The sequence below is a fragment of the Opisthocomus hoazin genome, chromosome 19 (assembly GCF_030867145.1).
Source record: "Opisthocomus hoazin isolate bOpiHoa1 chromosome 19, bOpiHoa1.hap1, whole genome shotgun sequence".
NCBI classification, from domain to species: Eukaryota; Metazoa; Chordata; class Aves; order Opisthocomiformes; family Opisthocomidae; genus Opisthocomus; species Opisthocomus hoazin.
In genome coordinates this window covers 12,929,898-12,947,052 of record NC_134432.1, presented here as the reverse complement: position 1 = coordinate 12,947,052, position 17,155 = coordinate 12,929,898, and the positions used below count along the sequence as shown (strand labels likewise).

General features: G+C 45.4%; 1 protein-coding gene across 8 annotated transcripts in view; it reads left to right on the top strand.

Annotated features, from left to right (window-relative positions):
- RAPGEF1 (Rap guanine nucleotide exchange factor 1) overlaps window positions 1-17,155 on the top strand; it is an 86,751-nt gene that overhangs the window by 47,138 nt on the left and 22,458 nt on the right. For 3 of the 8 annotated variants that reach the window (XM_075439419.1, XM_075439416.1, XM_075439418.1), the window contains 5 exons: window positions 1,364-1,487; window positions 2,753-2,936; window positions 3,548-4,063; window positions 10,688-10,890; window positions 13,415-13,573. In XM_075439419.1, coding sequence (XP_075295534.1) covers window positions 1,364-1,487; window positions 2,753-2,936; window positions 3,548-4,063; window positions 10,688-10,890; window positions 13,415-13,573 — 1,186 coding nt within the window. The remainder of the gene's footprint in view (window positions 1-1,363; window positions 1,488-2,752; window positions 2,937-3,547; window positions 4,064-10,687; window positions 10,891-13,414; window positions 13,574-17,155) is intronic. The other 5 variants (XM_075439424.1, XM_075439423.1, XM_075439421.1 and 2 more) reach the window with 2 other exon arrangements.

Here is a 17,155-nt window from a genome sequence, read left to right as displayed (position 1 = left end):
TTGGCAAAATGTACACAGGAGAGATCATGAGGAGGGTTAGTAATGCCTCTGAATTTCGAGTCCTCCAGAGTAGTTCTTCCCTGCTCCTGGACTCTGTTTATGACTTCTTACTCTTTCTGTCTTGTTTTGAGCCATACACTCCATGATCTGTATTTTCCTTTCCTTCTTTTTGTGTGAGGATACGCCATGCCCTCAGATTCACACATGAGAGGCATCACTTAAGTGCTTAAGGGCCTTATTCAAAACTAGGTGGATACCACACTGTACAACAGTGTCTGGTGCTGTTGTGTCCAATGGGAAATGTTCTGTTCACCTCGGCTGGCGGGTGTCAGTCTGTCCTGCACATCCAGGTTGTTCTGCATTGCTTATCAGCCTAAGAGTGAAAGGGAGCCACTAGCGCATGAAAAGAATCTTTTACTTGGTTGTTCTTACCCTGTTCTACGAGTAACCACATGAAAGTTTCTATGTTCTATTTTGAGAAGGGAGAGAAAACCCCCAGTTTGCAGGTTTTTGGTCTGTGTGTATGATGTTTTTCTTCTCTAGTACTGGTGCTAATGGATGGTGTGAAAAATACGTGTCGTGCTAATTTGAAAATGTGGCATCAAAGGCTGTGGCTAGCAAAAAGAATCACATTTCTCTGTATTTTATGAATACTCATGGGTTATATAAAAATTTCCTGGTATGTTCCAGGAACAGAATATGTGTGCTCTTGGGAACCTCGCAGGCTTGACGATTACCAGAATTATGTGTCACTAGAAGCAACAACTAAAAGTACACTAGTTGCTGCTAAGGTGTGTATCTGAAACAGATGTATGCCAAAACATGGGCCCTTATGTACATGGTGAGAGCAGCACTGACCATCTCGTTCCCTGAAATTCACCAGGAGAGTAACAGGGTGGAAAAAGAATTTTCCCATCCTGTAAGTGTTTGAAACCTTGAACATTCTTCAAACCTGGAAGGTTTGAGGAGGAGAGACTTCTGTGAATGGAAACAATATTTGGGTCAACCAAAACATTTAATTTGGGTGTTCACAACTTCTATTAAGAAATAATTACCGTGGTAATTGGCTCCATTAAAAATAACTGTTAAAACAGCAGTTGTTTTTGTTTGGGAAATGCCAATTCTTTTTCCAACCTTAAAAAAAAAAATCACAGAACAGGACCTTACCTGTGAGAGTATTCTTAAATTGATGTTTTATTGGTGGGTACACTTTGCTGAACAGCTCCTGACCAGCTTTGGGCAAGAACCTGTGAGCTTGGAGCCTGGCAAGTCAAAGGCTTGCTGCAAAACAAGCTCATGAAGCCTCTGGAAGTCCTCTTGCTGGAAGAGTAATGAAAGCATCAATGCCTGTTGTGTCTTGCAGCCCTCCACCAGCATTGCCCCCGAAAAAGCGTCAGTCGGCACCTTCCCCAACCAGAGTGGCCGTTGTGGCCCCCATGAGTCGAGCCACCAGTGGGTCCAGTTTACCTGTTGGAATCAACAGACAGGTAATGGCATCACCGCTCTCTGAAAGCCAAGGGAAACGTGCTGTGAACTATAGCAAAAGCTTGGAGAAATGCCATGACCTGCAGCCGTGCAGTTCCCTGCACGCTTCTGCTCATCCCAAACAGCTCTGTGCAGGAGAGCTCTGGAGCAGGAGTTTTAGTGACAGGAACGTCAGTGTAATAAATAATGTGAACAGCTTAATTTTTTTTACAGTGTTGTTGGATTTAATGAACAAATTGCTACAGCTCAAGGCAGCAATGTTTGTAGCAGAGTGTGACAATGTGAGCGGCTGCCACGTCGAATAGATCAGGGTACAGAGCAGCTGGCTGAGCTTACTGAGATTTCACCAAGGTTTACTTACAGGCCAGGGAGCAAGCAACATATTGAGATCAGAAGTCTGTATTCATCCAGTCACAATTTAAAACATCTTTTAACCCAAGCAGTAGTTTGAGCAATTGCTTTGACCACTGCTGGTGCTTTGGGGAAATTTGCAAATTTTCTGGTAGGAAAATGGAGAACTTGGGACTGTCTGTGTTAAGCATATTCCATCGCTTGTGCTAAGCTGGGGTTTATGAGGTGGGGAATGGCTGGATTTGCTTTACACATTCAGGAACTTAGGCAGAAGTGAGGATCTGAATTGTATTAAGTTGCACCACAGTCAAATCTTGTCCTCATCTGGCTTAGGGAGCCCCTGTAGTCATTTGGCTGACCCAGATAAAGCTGTGGCAATCCTTCAGTTACTAGCACAGTCACACTTAGGTTTTTTGCAGGAGTGGGAATACTTGAGGGGTTCACTCACAGGTTGATGAGATAATTTCTGAAATAGAAATGTAGTCATTGTACCTCACTATGGCTTATTGTTCCTTTGCATGCACCTAAGCTAACCAAATATTTGCTAAAGCCCCAGTTATTTAATGAGAACTCTTGCAGTGTGGTTACCTAGTATCAGTGTCTTGACAAGCAGTCCTCAGACCTGTGCAGTGGTGAGGAACTCTGTTACCTTCTCAGCGTCTGTGAAGTCCGGTGTGGGTCACAGCACACCCTGCCAAGAAGCAAGAACACACCAAGCTCCCTGGCTTGGGCGGTTGACCGAATGGGAGGTTTTCTGTGGTCCTGACGAGCTTGTCTAACTAGAGAGGGCTAGCAACAGTGATCCTGTCCCGTCCTGGTTTTCTTAACGCAGCTGTGAGGTGTTTGCTCCTCGAGCTGCATCTTGTTTGCTAGCAAGCTGCCAAGAATGACAGTGATGTGATTTTTTTTTCGTAAGGATTTTGATGTTGACTGCTATGCCCAGAGAAGGTTGTCAGGTGGAAGCCACTCCTATGGGGGGGAGTCTCCTCGGCTCTCACCGTGCAGTAGCATCGGCAAACTCAGCAAGTCTGACGAGCAACTCTCTTCTCTGGACCGCGACAGTGGTCAGTGCTCCCGCAATACAAGCTGTGAAACATTAGGTAAGCGGTGGGGTTGTCCAGAGCCACAGGAGGAGCCCCCTTCACTCTCGTTTGGGAGCTGTTATAGCTGTGATGCAGAATTAAATGGATTGAGCTTGCAACTGTCATCTTGTAGTTGCTGCAGGCAGTTCTATGCAGAATTATATTCTGTCGGATAGGAAAAAGCCCAGGGGAATGTGTTTCCCTAGCTATAGATAATTGTGTTCAAACTCAGCTGGGCTCTCGAGTGGAATGTTTTGTTGATTTCAGACTTGTCTGCAGATGTCAGTAGGAACTGACAGTTCTGGTAGACTAAAGCGATGTTGTTTCTACTTACTAGGAAAGAAAATAAAACAAAACAAAACCATAAATATGAAATTCAAGTAATCTCTGCAATGGTCTACCGATTGAATATTTGTTATTTGCTAGTGTAAAGAAGTAATGATAAGAGTTATATTAAGGCTGGACTTCACAGAAGGTGTAACAAGATGATCCCTGCTGCAAGGAAGTAGCACTCTGATTACATGAACTGAGTAAATAACTGAGGGAGTGGGAGGGGCAGAGCTGAGAAGGGCTGAATAGTGAAAGAGAGAAACTAATGCATGATTCTGCTGTCCTCTCTGTTTAACCAGATCAATCAGATCACTATGATCCGGACTATGAATTCCTGCAGCAGGACCTCTCCAATGCTGATCAGATACCTCAGCAGGTGCCAGGTATCCTCAGCCCATTGCCAGAGTCCTTGGGTGAGTCTGGCTCCCCTTTCCATGGACATGCTTTCCAGCTCCCGCAGGGCAGCTCTCCTCCACTGGAATTCTGCAGCCTCTCGGGAGCGGCACAGCCAACAGAGACTCCCCCAGCTTTACCAGAAAAGAAGAGGAGAAGCGCAGCCTCTCAGACTTCGGATAACTCAGGCTGCAGGGTCTCTTATGAGAGGCACCCTTCCCAATACGATAACATCTCGGAGGATGACATGCAGAATGTAGCGTCTGTCCCATCATTTCCCTTCACGCAGTTTGCTACTGTTTTGCCTTTCCAGCAAGGAAACTCTTCAGCAGCGGTTGAACTCATTGCTGACTTTGCTGCTCCAGATTCTAATAGTGACCCAGAGAAGCCACCACCTCTGCCAGAGAAGAAAAACAAACACAGTAAGCAAGTTTTTGTGTTTGGGTTTTACTTGTACCTTTCTCATTCCTTGCAGTTGCCATGTTTCTGTGGACCACTAAGTAACGGTGACCCCAAGGTAATGCCCTTGCTTATGTGAGGCCAAGTGTCAAAATCAGTTAGTGTCAAAGGTGAAGGGAAGTGTCAGTTCCTTGGCGGGCAGGGAGCGACTCTTGAAGCCAGGAACGGTACCGGCCCAGAGGAGCTGGCATCATGCAGCATCTTCATTACTATAGTGAGACCATTTTACTTCTCTATTTACCTGAGTGCAAATCTTTGAGGCACTCTGCCTTGCAGATCTTCCTGGTTTATCCTCCCTTTTTATGTTCATTCTTTCCCCCCTGCCTCCATTTTATGAATGTTTTCCCACCGCAGAAGAGTTTTGGGTACTCTCCAAGAACTCGGAGAAAGGGCTGGTTTTCTCTCCAAAACCGAGCATTGCCAGAACAGTTATTTGGCAATAGGAACATAGTCACCCACATAGCTGTGCCAGACAACGCTATTAGCCTAGTGTCCAGTACTGCTGTTTTGCTACGGGATCTCATTTCCTTTGGATGCCTAAGAATTTCCCACATCGTTAAAATGAGCAGCCTCTAAATGCGAAGGCTCGCCATCCCCAGCCAGACTCCTGGCACACCAGTACTGACTGCGACTCAAGCACACAACCTAATTCTGATTTCCTTAATGTTAGTGGCTGAAAACATGTGAAACCTCTTGCCAAAAAAGCAGCCATACCGATCTGCCGAGGAAGGCTGTGGACTACATAGTGAGATCCAGCAGATGTTCGTTTGCTAGTCACTGGGTTGCTCTGCAGTTGTACGTTGCATGAGGAGGTAGTGTACACAAGATCTGGATCAACAGCATTGCGTTGGATGGCTGGCAGCCCAAGTGAGGAGCTGATTGGAAAGTGCTGAGTTGGCCTTCTGACTCATTTCTGCAGTTTATATTCTTTTCACTGAGAACACGGTGGATGAGAGATCAGTGTGTCGTGCGGCAGGGTCAGTATTCTGTCTATTCCTATGGTAGTGTACTGTGCCGGTCACTTTTTTTAAGTAGTGCATTGGTTAAAAGTATTTCCATTATCCCTAAGTGGCCAGTCCACATTTGTAACCCTCTGGGATTTCACTTGAAGCACAAGGCTTGACCAACCTGAAAGTGGGGGTCGTCTTGTAGTTCAGTGTCCCCGCATGCAGGCAATCCCTTTTGTCCCTCTCTGGTAAGCAAGCAGTTAAAAGATACTGAAAGCAGCTATAAAGGAGCTGAGACATTTGTTTGTAGACAACAGAAAGGAAATAAATACTGGCACAGGGCATAGCCAGAGCTGGTTGTTATGGCTCGTGCTGTTGAAAGTACTCGCCTGCAGTACCAGCTGCAAAGAGATGGAATACAGAGGCTACTTTCTGTAGGATCAGGTCCTTATGGGCTTTGCATATTAATAATGAGGGCTGGGTCCAGGTGGTTTTACACCATATGGACTGGGGTGGATGCAGGGAAATGCACCTCTGTACACATAGGCAGCTTTAGTAGGGGCAGACGCCTGGGTGAATCTTGCCTAAGAGGCAGTTTGACCGTTAAAAGATAGACCTGGGCTGTTTGCTTTTCTCTTTAAGCCCCGTGTCTTTGTTTTCTGTTATCATGTGAGACGTCAAGGATTTACTTAAAAACAATTTTAAAAGCTATCTTCTCTTTTATTGCCCATGCACACTTTTAACCTCAATACCAAGGCTTTGTATGTGAATTTTCTTTGATGTTAGAATAGAGTTAATTGTCGTCTGTCATCTGGCACTATCAGAAGCTCTTGGAGTATTGATCAGATTGCGTTGTTAGGAAAGGTAGAAGCTATTATCTAGTGAGTTGTCAGCTCTGATGGTTTGATAAAGCATCCTTGCTGCAAAGCTTGTAGTAGTATTTGGGCTGATACCTGACTGCTGCAGATTATTTAATTGCATTCATATGACACTGAGAACTTGTTTTAGATTGTCTTCACTCCACAGTATATCGCACCACAGATCTGTGGTTGATAGTTTTACTTTTATTTTTGACATTAAAAGGGCAGTAAAACATTACTCAGGCTGTATGGTATCACCCAGGATTTTTTTGCCTGGAGGCTGATACATGTAGATATTCTTGTGTAATCACGCAGGTGAGGCAGTGCTGCTTCCACAATCACAACAAACTCCTGGGATCCAGAGGAGATTTGTCAATTTATGAAAAAAACCTACATCTCTCACAGATGGGACTTGGTTGTAGTCCCTTTGTTGTGGGTCATCTTTTGGTAGTTGGCAGGAAATGTTGCAGCAGAGACTTTGATGGTATTTTTGTTGGTAGTATACAGCAAATCCTGCGTGGGTTAACCATGTGTATTCCTGTGAGCTGTGCTCAGAGGGACCTCCAAGAGTTGACTTCTGTATAATTTAAACAGGGGAGTGATAAGCCTTTTAGTCTGGCATGAATTATTGGTATTTTACTGTGCTGTAAGAGTACATGTTACTGTGCTAAGGGCAAATTACTCCAGACTTCTGCTTGAGCACCAGCATCATGCTCCTACTGTACAAGACACAGACACAAAGCAGCTTCTGCCATGAAGAGCCCAAAGTCAGAAATAAGAAGATCCTCCCCCCAAACAGCTTGGAAACTAGTGATGAGGCACTTATTCATGTTTCCCTGCCTGTCAGTGGGAACAAAACGTAGCCTGGTGCCCTGTAAGCAGCTGGTATTTAACTGCAGGAACCACGCTGAGGGCAGTCTGGGCTTAGCCAGCGGATAATGCCAGCTCTTTGAAAAACAGCTCTCCTCCCAGAGGTGACAGCAAAGACTGCCTTACTTGACCTTGACTTCTCCAGTGAGTTGATGTGTGGTATAGCTTAGGAATTTCCGTTATTTTGGCTGCTGCCCATGCACACAGATCTGTTGCACTTGTTCAGGGCCAGTTGTAACACAGGCTGCTGACACAGCGCCGGGATTTGGGCTAGACCTGCAGTGAGTCCTCTTCACCGGGTACTACTGTGCCTTACCTATATTGCAAACGTGCCTTATTGCTGGTGATCTTCTAGCAATTCCTTGCAGACCCTAACAAGCACTGGACCGAGGATGTTTTCCAGACAAGAGGTCGCTTGCCGCTTTCTCTCCTGTCCCGCAGCCGAGTGCTGCTTCCAGGACCGGCGGCTACCCTCGCGGCTGCACAGCGAGCTGCCTTGGGCGCTGCTGGTGCAGTCTGAGCAAGACCTGTGACTCCTGCCATGTGAGCAGAGCTGGTGTGTGCTAGAAATCCCTGAGCAGCTTTAGCTCCTTCAGAAATGACAGCCAAGGCACTGCAAGCAGATTGCTGGGAAGGTGTTCCTAGCCTCAGTTGGAGATTTTATGGTTTTTTTTATTTCAAGTATTTTCTGTCTGGGTTCAGAACTGACATAAGCTGGGCATGTGGTGGGAGAGGTTTCTCTCTCACGCCTCCCTTCTCTCCCAGGGTGCTGCCTTGAGACTCTGTCACTCCACCCCGGCTGCTCACCATGGAGGTTGCAGACCCCATCCCTCCCTCTGCACAGTCGCTGCAGGGCGTGCAGCCTGTTCTGAGCTGGTGATGTAATTTCCCATCTGCTTTTTAAACTTCTGCCTTGTTAAAAACCACAGCAGAGAGGGGAAGGGATTGCGGGCGAGGGGGCAGAGAAGACCCTTTGCAGACAGAAGTCTCAGGAGTGGTCCTGCTGCCTTGCTCTCCTGTTCAAGATTGACAGCATCTTAATGATGCCCGTTTGACTTTGCGCTCTGGAGTCTCCACCCCTGAGCCAGGTTTGTATTTCACCATCCCAACGGTTTTTCATTTCACCTAAAAACAGAGAAGACAAAGAAGAAGCAGAAACATGCTCACCCGCCCTGGACTAGTTGTAACAAGCGAGGCAGGGGAACTGCCATGGTGATGGGATGCATTAGCCGCTTAAAGAGCTGAGATGAAAGAGCTCTTCATTATTCCCTTGCAGATTGAGTTAAGGCTCTCAACAGCATTCAGGCTCGCTACCTTGAGTTACAGTAATTTAATTTTACGCACATGTCTAAGGGGACACCCTTTTCACCAACACTTCCGAGTTGTAGTGTCATACAGACATCCGAACCCAGGAACTCACAGCTGTCATTCCGGAGTGTTGTCTGCAGATCTGGACGATAAGTGAAGCAATGTTTTTGTAGGCAACTCCACGTGAAGGGCTGGTCTGAATTTAGCCATGTCTGCTGCATTATACCAGGGCTGCCAAGCCTGAGTTCTTGGCTGTTGTCCTACTCAGTTGATGAGCTCTCAGAATGTGCTCTTTTCCCTCAAGCTTTTGTCCTCTGCACTTCTGCAAGCAGTCTTGATTTTTAGTTCACTTTTGCTGCTAGAGAAAGATCTTTCATAAGCCTTCTTCAGATCTTACCCTCTAAAGTAATTGTGTGATACCAGGGCATTTTTGAGGGCACGGGTATGAATAGGAGTACTTCAGTCAACTGAATTGCTGATATTTGAAAAAAGTATTGTAGCAATTCTGTATTTTTTACGCCAAATCTCCTTCACCATGATTTCAAATAAGAGAATATTGCCAGAACATGCTTCTTTTTACTCTTAGAACTTATGCTGAAGTTCATGTGCATGAGCAAATTGGATCTTGGCTTTAACATGAGCACTGACACCAGCAGATGAGCAGGCACAGGTGTGAAACCTCTGTCACACTCCCATCAAAAAGGAGACGTCTGAGCCAGCGAGGGTGGTGGCTTACATCTGTGAAGTGGCGCTGGGAAGGCAGGAGAGCGGCTGGTGGAGGAAGAGGAGCAAGGCTTGGATAGCAGGGGTATTGGAGGTCAGAACTTCAGCAGCCTTGGCAGAGCTGTGCAGGAGCTGGCAGTGCTGCGGGACACGGACAGGTTGTCCACTGGCAGGACCGTGTGGGGTCACAGGATGGGGACAGCAGGTGTTACCGGTCGGGATTGAAATCCATCAGCTGAGGTTTCCTGACCTCCGATTGCAGCAGCTTTTTGTTTTGTTTTGTTTTCTTTATTCTATTTTTTGGAGGAGGGATATAATTCTGTAGGAAGGGGCAGCTGTATTAGCTCCATTTCTGAATGGAGTAAATGAAGTTTAAAATATTAGAGGAAATCTGAAAAAAGGTGCAGAAGACAGGTGCAAAGCAACTCTTTCCTACCGACACATTTGCGCGGCTGCATCCTGTTTGAAACAGGCTGGCCCGTAGGTCTGCATTGGCAGGTGAACAGAGGGCTTTGCCTTGCAGCTTGTGTGGGAACCAGCCTCACGATGTGCAGATAGTGCATTGTGGTCGTTGTATTTATGGCTTTCACTAAAGTCATCCATTCATTTCAGCTGTACGACTGAAATACCAACAGAAGCTGAATAATTGCCACCTAATGACCAGATTTACAAAACCTGACAACTGCTTGTTTATCAGGAGGAAGGGAAGAATGATCACAGAGTATCTTGTGCATGACAGCTTATTTACAAAAAGGCCTTGGTTAGTCCTTTTCATGACACTGAAATACATCTGTTGCTCCTGTTCTCAGGTATATAGAAGAGAGTTCTGTATTAATTTTACATTTATTAAGTACACTTCTCATCCTGAATAATTCTGAGGTTTTATAGTCTTTCTGTGACACAGAGTATCGTTCTCCCCCTCCAACACCAAAATATTGCAGCAGTAACTAATCATCTGTCAGAGCTGCGTAGGCAGACCCCTGTGGTTTTTCTCCATAGATTTGGAAGTGTATTGTACAGATGGAAAGGTCCTCTGAATGAGATTTGATCCCATGTAATATTTCCATTGAACCATATCTGAGAAAATCTTTTGAATCAGTTGGATTCAAGAATCGGAGATGATAAGATGCTTTAAAAAGGGATGGGAATGAAGAGTGTTGGATTTGAGCTAAAGAGATAGGAAGGCATGGTCAGTGGCCCTTCTAAAAGGTAAGTCTCTTGTGCCAGCATTGGCAGTGGCATATGAATAGCTAAGGGAGGGGTACGCTCAGTCTTGGAGGTAGGTGTTCTCCAATAACAATTTTATCAGCTTGCTAGAAGGGGGAAAGGCTGTAAGCCTCCTCTTTCTAGAAATCTTGCTGACTGCAGATATAAGGCTTATTATAGGCACAAGAATTGTTATAGATTTATTGTCAAGGTTGCATCTTTGTGCAAGATGATTTGTGCCTTCTGGAAAGCAGATTGAAATTATTCTAGTTTTTGGTGACTTTGGGCATTAGCTGTTGAGGAATATTCTCACAATTGCCGTGGGTTACATGAGGAAGGGATTTGGGCTAAGAGTCAGTGAATCAGACTTCTCAAGTAGCTCACTGGTTCCTTGAGCTGTGATCAGATGTGTTGGTGGCCTGTGATTATGTTTGTTGTGCGCTGGCTTACAGGACAGGGTATTCAGATCCTTTCCTGCACGGCGGATGGCGACCGGCTGTACGCGGTACCTGTGAACACAGTGCGGATGCCTTGCTGCTCCCAGCCGGCAGCAAAGCCCGAGTGACAGTGGCATGGCCTTACTCTTTATTTTGAGAATGAGCACCCTGCCTGCTTGTTGCAGCTGCAGCATGCGGACCAGGAGCAGTGAGCGTGACCTTTCTTTGCATTGCAGTGATGGCATATATGCAGTTTGTGGAAGACTACTCCGAGCCACAGCCATCCATGTTCTACCAGACCCCTCAGAACGAGCACATCTACCAGCAGAAGAACAAGCACCTCATGGAAGTCTATGGGTTCAGTGACTCCTTTATCAGCTTAGACCCCTCTCAAGATCTGGCACCTCCTCCTGCTCTCCCACCGAAACAGCGGCAGCTGGTGAGTGACATCTGTGGTGCCCTCCCCGGCAGGGCATGCCAGCCTCCCAGGAGCAGCTCTGTTCTTGCTATGCCTGCTCCTGACAGGCTGCGGTGGTGGGAGGATGTCTCCGTGGTGTTACCACATCATGCTCCTTATCGTCTCGTTAACATGTTTTTAGGCATTTTGCATCATCTACTTTGAGCTCCCTTCCAACCCCACGTTCAGACTGTTCCACATAAGCTCTGAAAGCCCTAAAATGCCCTAAATTGAAACGTTAGTCTTCCACATGGCATGGCTGAATCTGTGCCAGACTACAGGCTTGTGTAACGACAACTGCTTTGAAGATTTTGACACACTGGGCAACGCGATTTTCAAGAGATTGCAGCACTGGTGTTCCCAATGCTGTTTTGAAACAGTTGTCAAGGATGCCACTAATAATAACCATTTAAACATAACTGCTTTTATGGCTCAGTCTTTGCCAGAGCCACAGAGCTTTGGTATAGCCGTTATTTAACTCATGCGTATTTTCTCCACATTAGTCCCCTTGTGTGACTCAGGATTTTACCTGTTTTTTCAGTGTTCTCCTGGCCCTCCCAGACTGCCAGCACAAAAAGGCACATCCACAAGTGTGTGTGTGTTGGGTGGTGGGTTTAACAATACAGCAAGGGCTGTTTTCCACGTGGGGGATGAAATCCTGGCCCCAGTGATGGCAGCGGCAGTTTTGTTTCCAGCCTCAGCAGAGCTGAGATTTTGCCCTATTTCTTTTTAAGGGTCTTCCTTTCTTTTCTGTTGTTTTTATTTTTTTTTTAACTCCAGCCTTAGGGGGTAGTTTATCTTAATTATCTGGTTTGCTCTATTAAAAAAAAAAAAAAAGCATCTTTTGTGCTGAAGTAGCTAACTTAAATTGGCCATAACTTTAACAAAGCAGGAGGAAATGTGGGAATAGACTCATGGTCTTACCATCATGAGGATGACTGTTGCAGTATTTCTTCACATTATCTATGCTAAAGTTTGACTGTCCCAGGGTGTTACTTTTTAATCAAATGGGAAAAGCAAGTAAGAACTATAATTTTGGGATTTGCATTGCTACATTCCTGTGATGCAGATAAGAGTCCTAAGAAGATAAAGTAACATTTCCAGCTAAGCTGAACTGAGTATTCTGCATTATTGCTTTGTGGAGGTGAGACCTTAGACGCCTGCATCCCATCTGCTCTGCAGAGACACTGAAGAGTCTACAGGACTCCTCTCTGAAGGATCAGGCAGTTCTCCAGAGTCTCTGGTCCCCTTGTCCGTGTGATCCTTGCATTGCCACTTGAACCTTGTAGTCCCTTGCCCTACCTCCTCCTCCCCAAGGAGGCTACACTCTAGTGATAGTTTCCAGCAGTGACTTGGTCTACACGGTCATGAGAGAGGGTGTGTAAAGCACAGATTTACTGTAGCCATTGTGCAGAAGGGAAATTCTGCTCCTTTTCTGAATTTGTCAGCTGAAGCAAAGCATTTCTTTGCTGCTGTTTAATCATTATCTGGGCAGCCAAGTTGTCGCTGGTTTGACTGCTAGGCGTTCTTGTAGTCTTGCAAGCTGATCCCATCAAGATGTTGCTTGCAGTTCGCCTGAAGCAAAGGTTTCTTCAGGTGCAGCCTCCCACCCTTACCTTCATCTCTCTGTTGGGAAAGTGGTACAAGCAGATGATGGCTTATTCAACAATCATTGTAAAAGCCACCAGACACTTGTTCCTCTGCTCCTGCTGCCGTGAGAGTTTCGAAAACAGCAGATCACACAGGCGTCAGCTGCTCCAGCAGTAGGCATGTTTTGCTGGATGGACTCCTGTAAAATAATAATTAGGAAGTCCTTTCTTGTGCGTTTCGGATCCTATTTGTGAAACAGTTGTACATTATATTCAACAAGTCAGAGCTGAGAAAACCTAGATATATCTTTGCCTCCCTCATACTCCTTACTATAGTGGAATTCAGGAGAAATTCCTTAACAGTATTTATTAGTTACAGTGTCATATCCCTCTCTTGTGCAAATGATATATTATTTTGGATTGGACTGAAAAAGTGGCTGGACATCACTGATACCCAGTATCTCAGCAGCACCAGTGCAGGCCCATAGAGCACGCTGGACAGGCTGCAGGTTGCCACAAATAACTAGTGATCTGCAAGAGACAGCTAGAAGCAAGAGCCAGTTCCTCCTTTGGGCATCTGCCCCCCACGCCATGGGAAAAAAAGGGCAGCGAGGAACAGCTTGCCCTGCCTCTCACCACAGCAGCTGGCCATGGGTGAACTGGAAGGGGGAGGTGGGAGTTTATTTTTAAGGGATTTATGGAACAAAGAAGATTTGAGCTGTGGTTTTTGTCTTGCCTCTTGAGCTCAGGAAAGGCATACTGGTGTGTCTGGCTCTGATGAACTGTATGAATAGCTGTTTGTTTAGCAAGCCATTATATGCATTGTTTTACAGTTAGCATGTCTTATCCTTTATTCATTGCTTTTTCTGTGCTCTTTCTTTGTGTCTTCTGTCTCTTGCTTTCTTCCCCCTCTTCAGCAGGCCTCCTATGCTGCCTCTTCTTTCTCTTCTGTCTCCTACTGTGTCCAGCAAACTAAAGTGCCCTTCACCCCCGAGGACACCGGTGCCACTCAGGGCCTCACTATGTCAGTCTCTAACTCCTTTCTCAACCGGCACAGCTCCTTTCCTGTGCATTCGGTGAGTTGCTCTCCGCACTTTAACACGTGTGCGTATTTGTGTCGGTGAAACGCTTGTGTGCAAATTCTGTGCTTACGTGCTTGGTTGCAGGTAAAGGTGAAGGTGCTTTGGGGGCTTTTGAGCTCATGTAGTAATCAGCCAGGTGAGAAGAACTGTGTGTAAATCCTACTAAATGAAGCACAGGGGAGGGGTGGCTTTCATTACTTTATGTACACAGCGGTACTGACATTTGTGGCAAAGGAGTGGTGACGGAGAGCTGGCCTGTGTGCCCAGGCACGCTCCTTTGGCCTGCGTGCTCCCCAGGCTGCACGCTGGAGCTGCAAAGTCTTTTTGTTCTGTTGCACAACGTCAGCGATATGGATGAGTCGATTAAAGGCTGCTGTGTGAGTCTGGCCTTTGGAGAAATAACAAGATGCCATCCCCGAAATACATGGATTTAGTCAAGCATATGGACCAACGGCTGCAGCTCCTTCATTTTTTTCCTAGCAAATGGCCTCTACCAGATCTTTCCTCTCATATTTGCTTGTCTGCTTCCCTTCACGTCTCTATGGTCCCGAACCGGCTCACTAAGATTGTGTGATTTGCTGACAAAGAAGCAGGGTTTTTCTCTCCTACAGCACTTAGGAGCAGTCTGAAGAGAGAACGGCAGGAGGGGCTGAGAATGATTTAAATCAAAATATGGCTAATCTTAGAGCACTGCTTAAATCAGTGATCAGCTGCTTAAATTAAACAGTAGTCATAACAAAGTGTTAATGTAATGAAATTAAATCAACCGTGGGATTCCAACAGCTCATCAGTATGGGGCTCGTTTGCATGTAAAACTATGTGGTTATGCTCTGATTGCTGTGCGATGACAACTGAGAATAGGCTATTTTTTAACAGTGACCTGGATGTTTAGTAAATTAGACTTCTTCTGGAGAAGAAATTATCAGACAAGACTTGAGAAAATTCAAAAGTGTTCAATTAGTTTAATATCAAATATTTGAAAATGGTATCCTCCCACTGTGCCACTGCTATCTTCCCATTTTAACACTTAATTGTTCTCTAAAAATTAGTGATAATCGTGGGTCTGAAGAAGAGGAAAATATTCAAGTACTTTACAAGTAGCACTACTTCACAAGCAATGAGTTAAAGCTTTTGGTTTCCACTTGTGTGAGAGAGCAGTAGCACAGTTTTGCTGCACAGACGAAAAGGCTGAGGTGTGGAAAGGTCAGTGCTTGCATAGATTTGTGGTAGAGTTTTAAAATTTGAAGTAGTGCAAAAGTTCTGAGTTGTACAGCTCTTTTGTTTGATAGTGGTCCTTACAGGCAAAACACAGAACTGTAAGACAAGGTAAAAGCACTTCACTATTTTTGTTTTAATTGAGAAGCTATAAATATGATAGCATAATGTTCTAAAAATATGTGGGCACTTTCATTTAAAAAAGCGTCCTCGATGGATTAAATGGTTACTGCCTACTTAATTGTTATGACCTGTTCTCATCTTACTTTGGACTACATTATTTTGAATATATTATTGTATGAAATGTTAAAAAATTATTAAAAAATCCTTACTTGTTTTTGCAAGGATTTGGTGAAGGGAGAGTACATGGCTGGAGCATGAGGAACAGTGAGAACAATTAGGCAGTGCACTGTCAAATGCACAAAGGAAATAAGTTAAATTAAAAATGGTGATTTTTCCATTAATGCTTTTAAATTATGATAATCTCATAGTTGCTCGTGACTCTAGCTGGTCTATTTTTTCACAGGCAAAAATGTGATTTTTCACTATGACAGTGTCTCTTTGTCTCCAAGCTGCAAAATACCAATGTCCTTACATGCATCATAGCTGACCCATGTAATACCATAACCATGGCTTATCCCATTTTCCCTGTTCCTAATAAGACAGAGATGTGAAACAGCTGTCAAGGTTTGGATCATTCCCAGGGTGACACCCTGCATTTCAGCGCTAAGAAGGACCAGAGCCCCTCTTGCAATCTGCTGCCGAGCATTGGCTGGAAAGACCCTGCGGTTTCACCCGGGGGATGCCACCAGCTGCACTAGTAACAGTTTAAGCACATAGCTCTGCTCCTCGTATTCTCATGTCTTCAGCTTTCTCACCAAAGAAAGGCCACTCAAGTGAGCACTGTGGTGAACAACAACCTGTTAAAAAATAAGGAGTAGCTTCTCATCAGCCCCAGCAAGGGAGTTAATGCTAGGGAGAGCACACCTTTCGCGTACCAGCTGACTGAGAAGTTGGCCTCCTGTGTACCCAAATATCAGCGGGGGTTATCAAATCTCTTAAAATTATATGTCTCCTACATTAATCATTATCCATTCCATACAGGAAGCAAAATCCTCCTTAGATCAATACCAGGAGGTCAGAGCTGATAAACAAAATGACTGTCCATTGACCCACCGTGAGCAATGCATTGCAGGTTTGCCAAGCGTAGCCAATTTTCAGGAAGTGCCCTGTGCTTTTCTGCTTTCCTGGAGACTGGCCTGGGGTGGACAGCAGGAGTCAACCCCGGGGGGAAGACCTGGCCCTGAACCCATCTGCTTACATGCAGACAGCAGGAAAGCCGAGCCTATGCCATGTTCTGCATGCTAGCCCATTAGCTCTGTGCTCCATGTGAAGGACCAGCACCTTACTACTGATTTAAGGGGCTTAACAAGACTGTTTTCAGACGTTATTTTGAAGCAAAAAAGAGGTGAAGTTGTTCACAGCATCTTTACTCTTTTAATTTTTAATGTATGAATTTTTTTTCTAGAACCCTGACTTTTTTTCTTTCCGATCAGCGCTGCAGACGCTGCTGCAGTCCAGAAGCCACCACTGCTCTGTCAGCCCACTAATGGCGTTTTTCCCTTCTTTGCAGGAAATTGTGTCAGAGGTAATAGCTTTTACTGGATAGAGGCAGATCTTGAGCAACTGGATCAAACCTCATAGGTTTGGCCAGTTGAGCTTGTTTTTTACTGAGTCTGCTTCGCGTCTGGCCTCTGTGCCAGCAAGGGTCGTGTTTGTAGTGTGGGCTGATACTGTGAGGAACTGCAGCATCGTATTCCCCATCCCATGCACAGCCGAGCTGTTAAATCGCACATCGGTGGGACAACTGGATTGTGCTGTCAAGAATGATTCCAGGGATTCCCGTCTCTTTTGAAAGCAGTTTCTGCTGCTAAACAGCGGGGAAGGAGGTATGCAAGACGAAAGCATCCTCCTTGGTGACTGTTGGCGATAGTTTTGCTCTAGCTGATCACCTCCCTCCCTTCTTCTTGTGAAGACAGAGGTACTGTCCTTTGGCTTATTAACTGCTTGTGCTGTTTGACTGGAATTGGGTGGGCAGGTATCCGAACGGCAGGAATCAAATCTCATTACTTCCCGACAGCTGAGGAGCTCTGCATTGATAGAGGAAATCAGTCCGCTGACAAGCTGTGCTGCTATCCAGCCACATACTTTCCACCGAAGACTGCAGAACGTCTTGCATTCGGTTACACCTAGGAACGTTTTCCTCACTGAAACAAGGAACACATTTGTTTCTCTGAGGCATGTACGTGCCGTTAGTGGAAATTTGGCTGCATCCTCCACTGTGGAGAAATAACTTGCCTT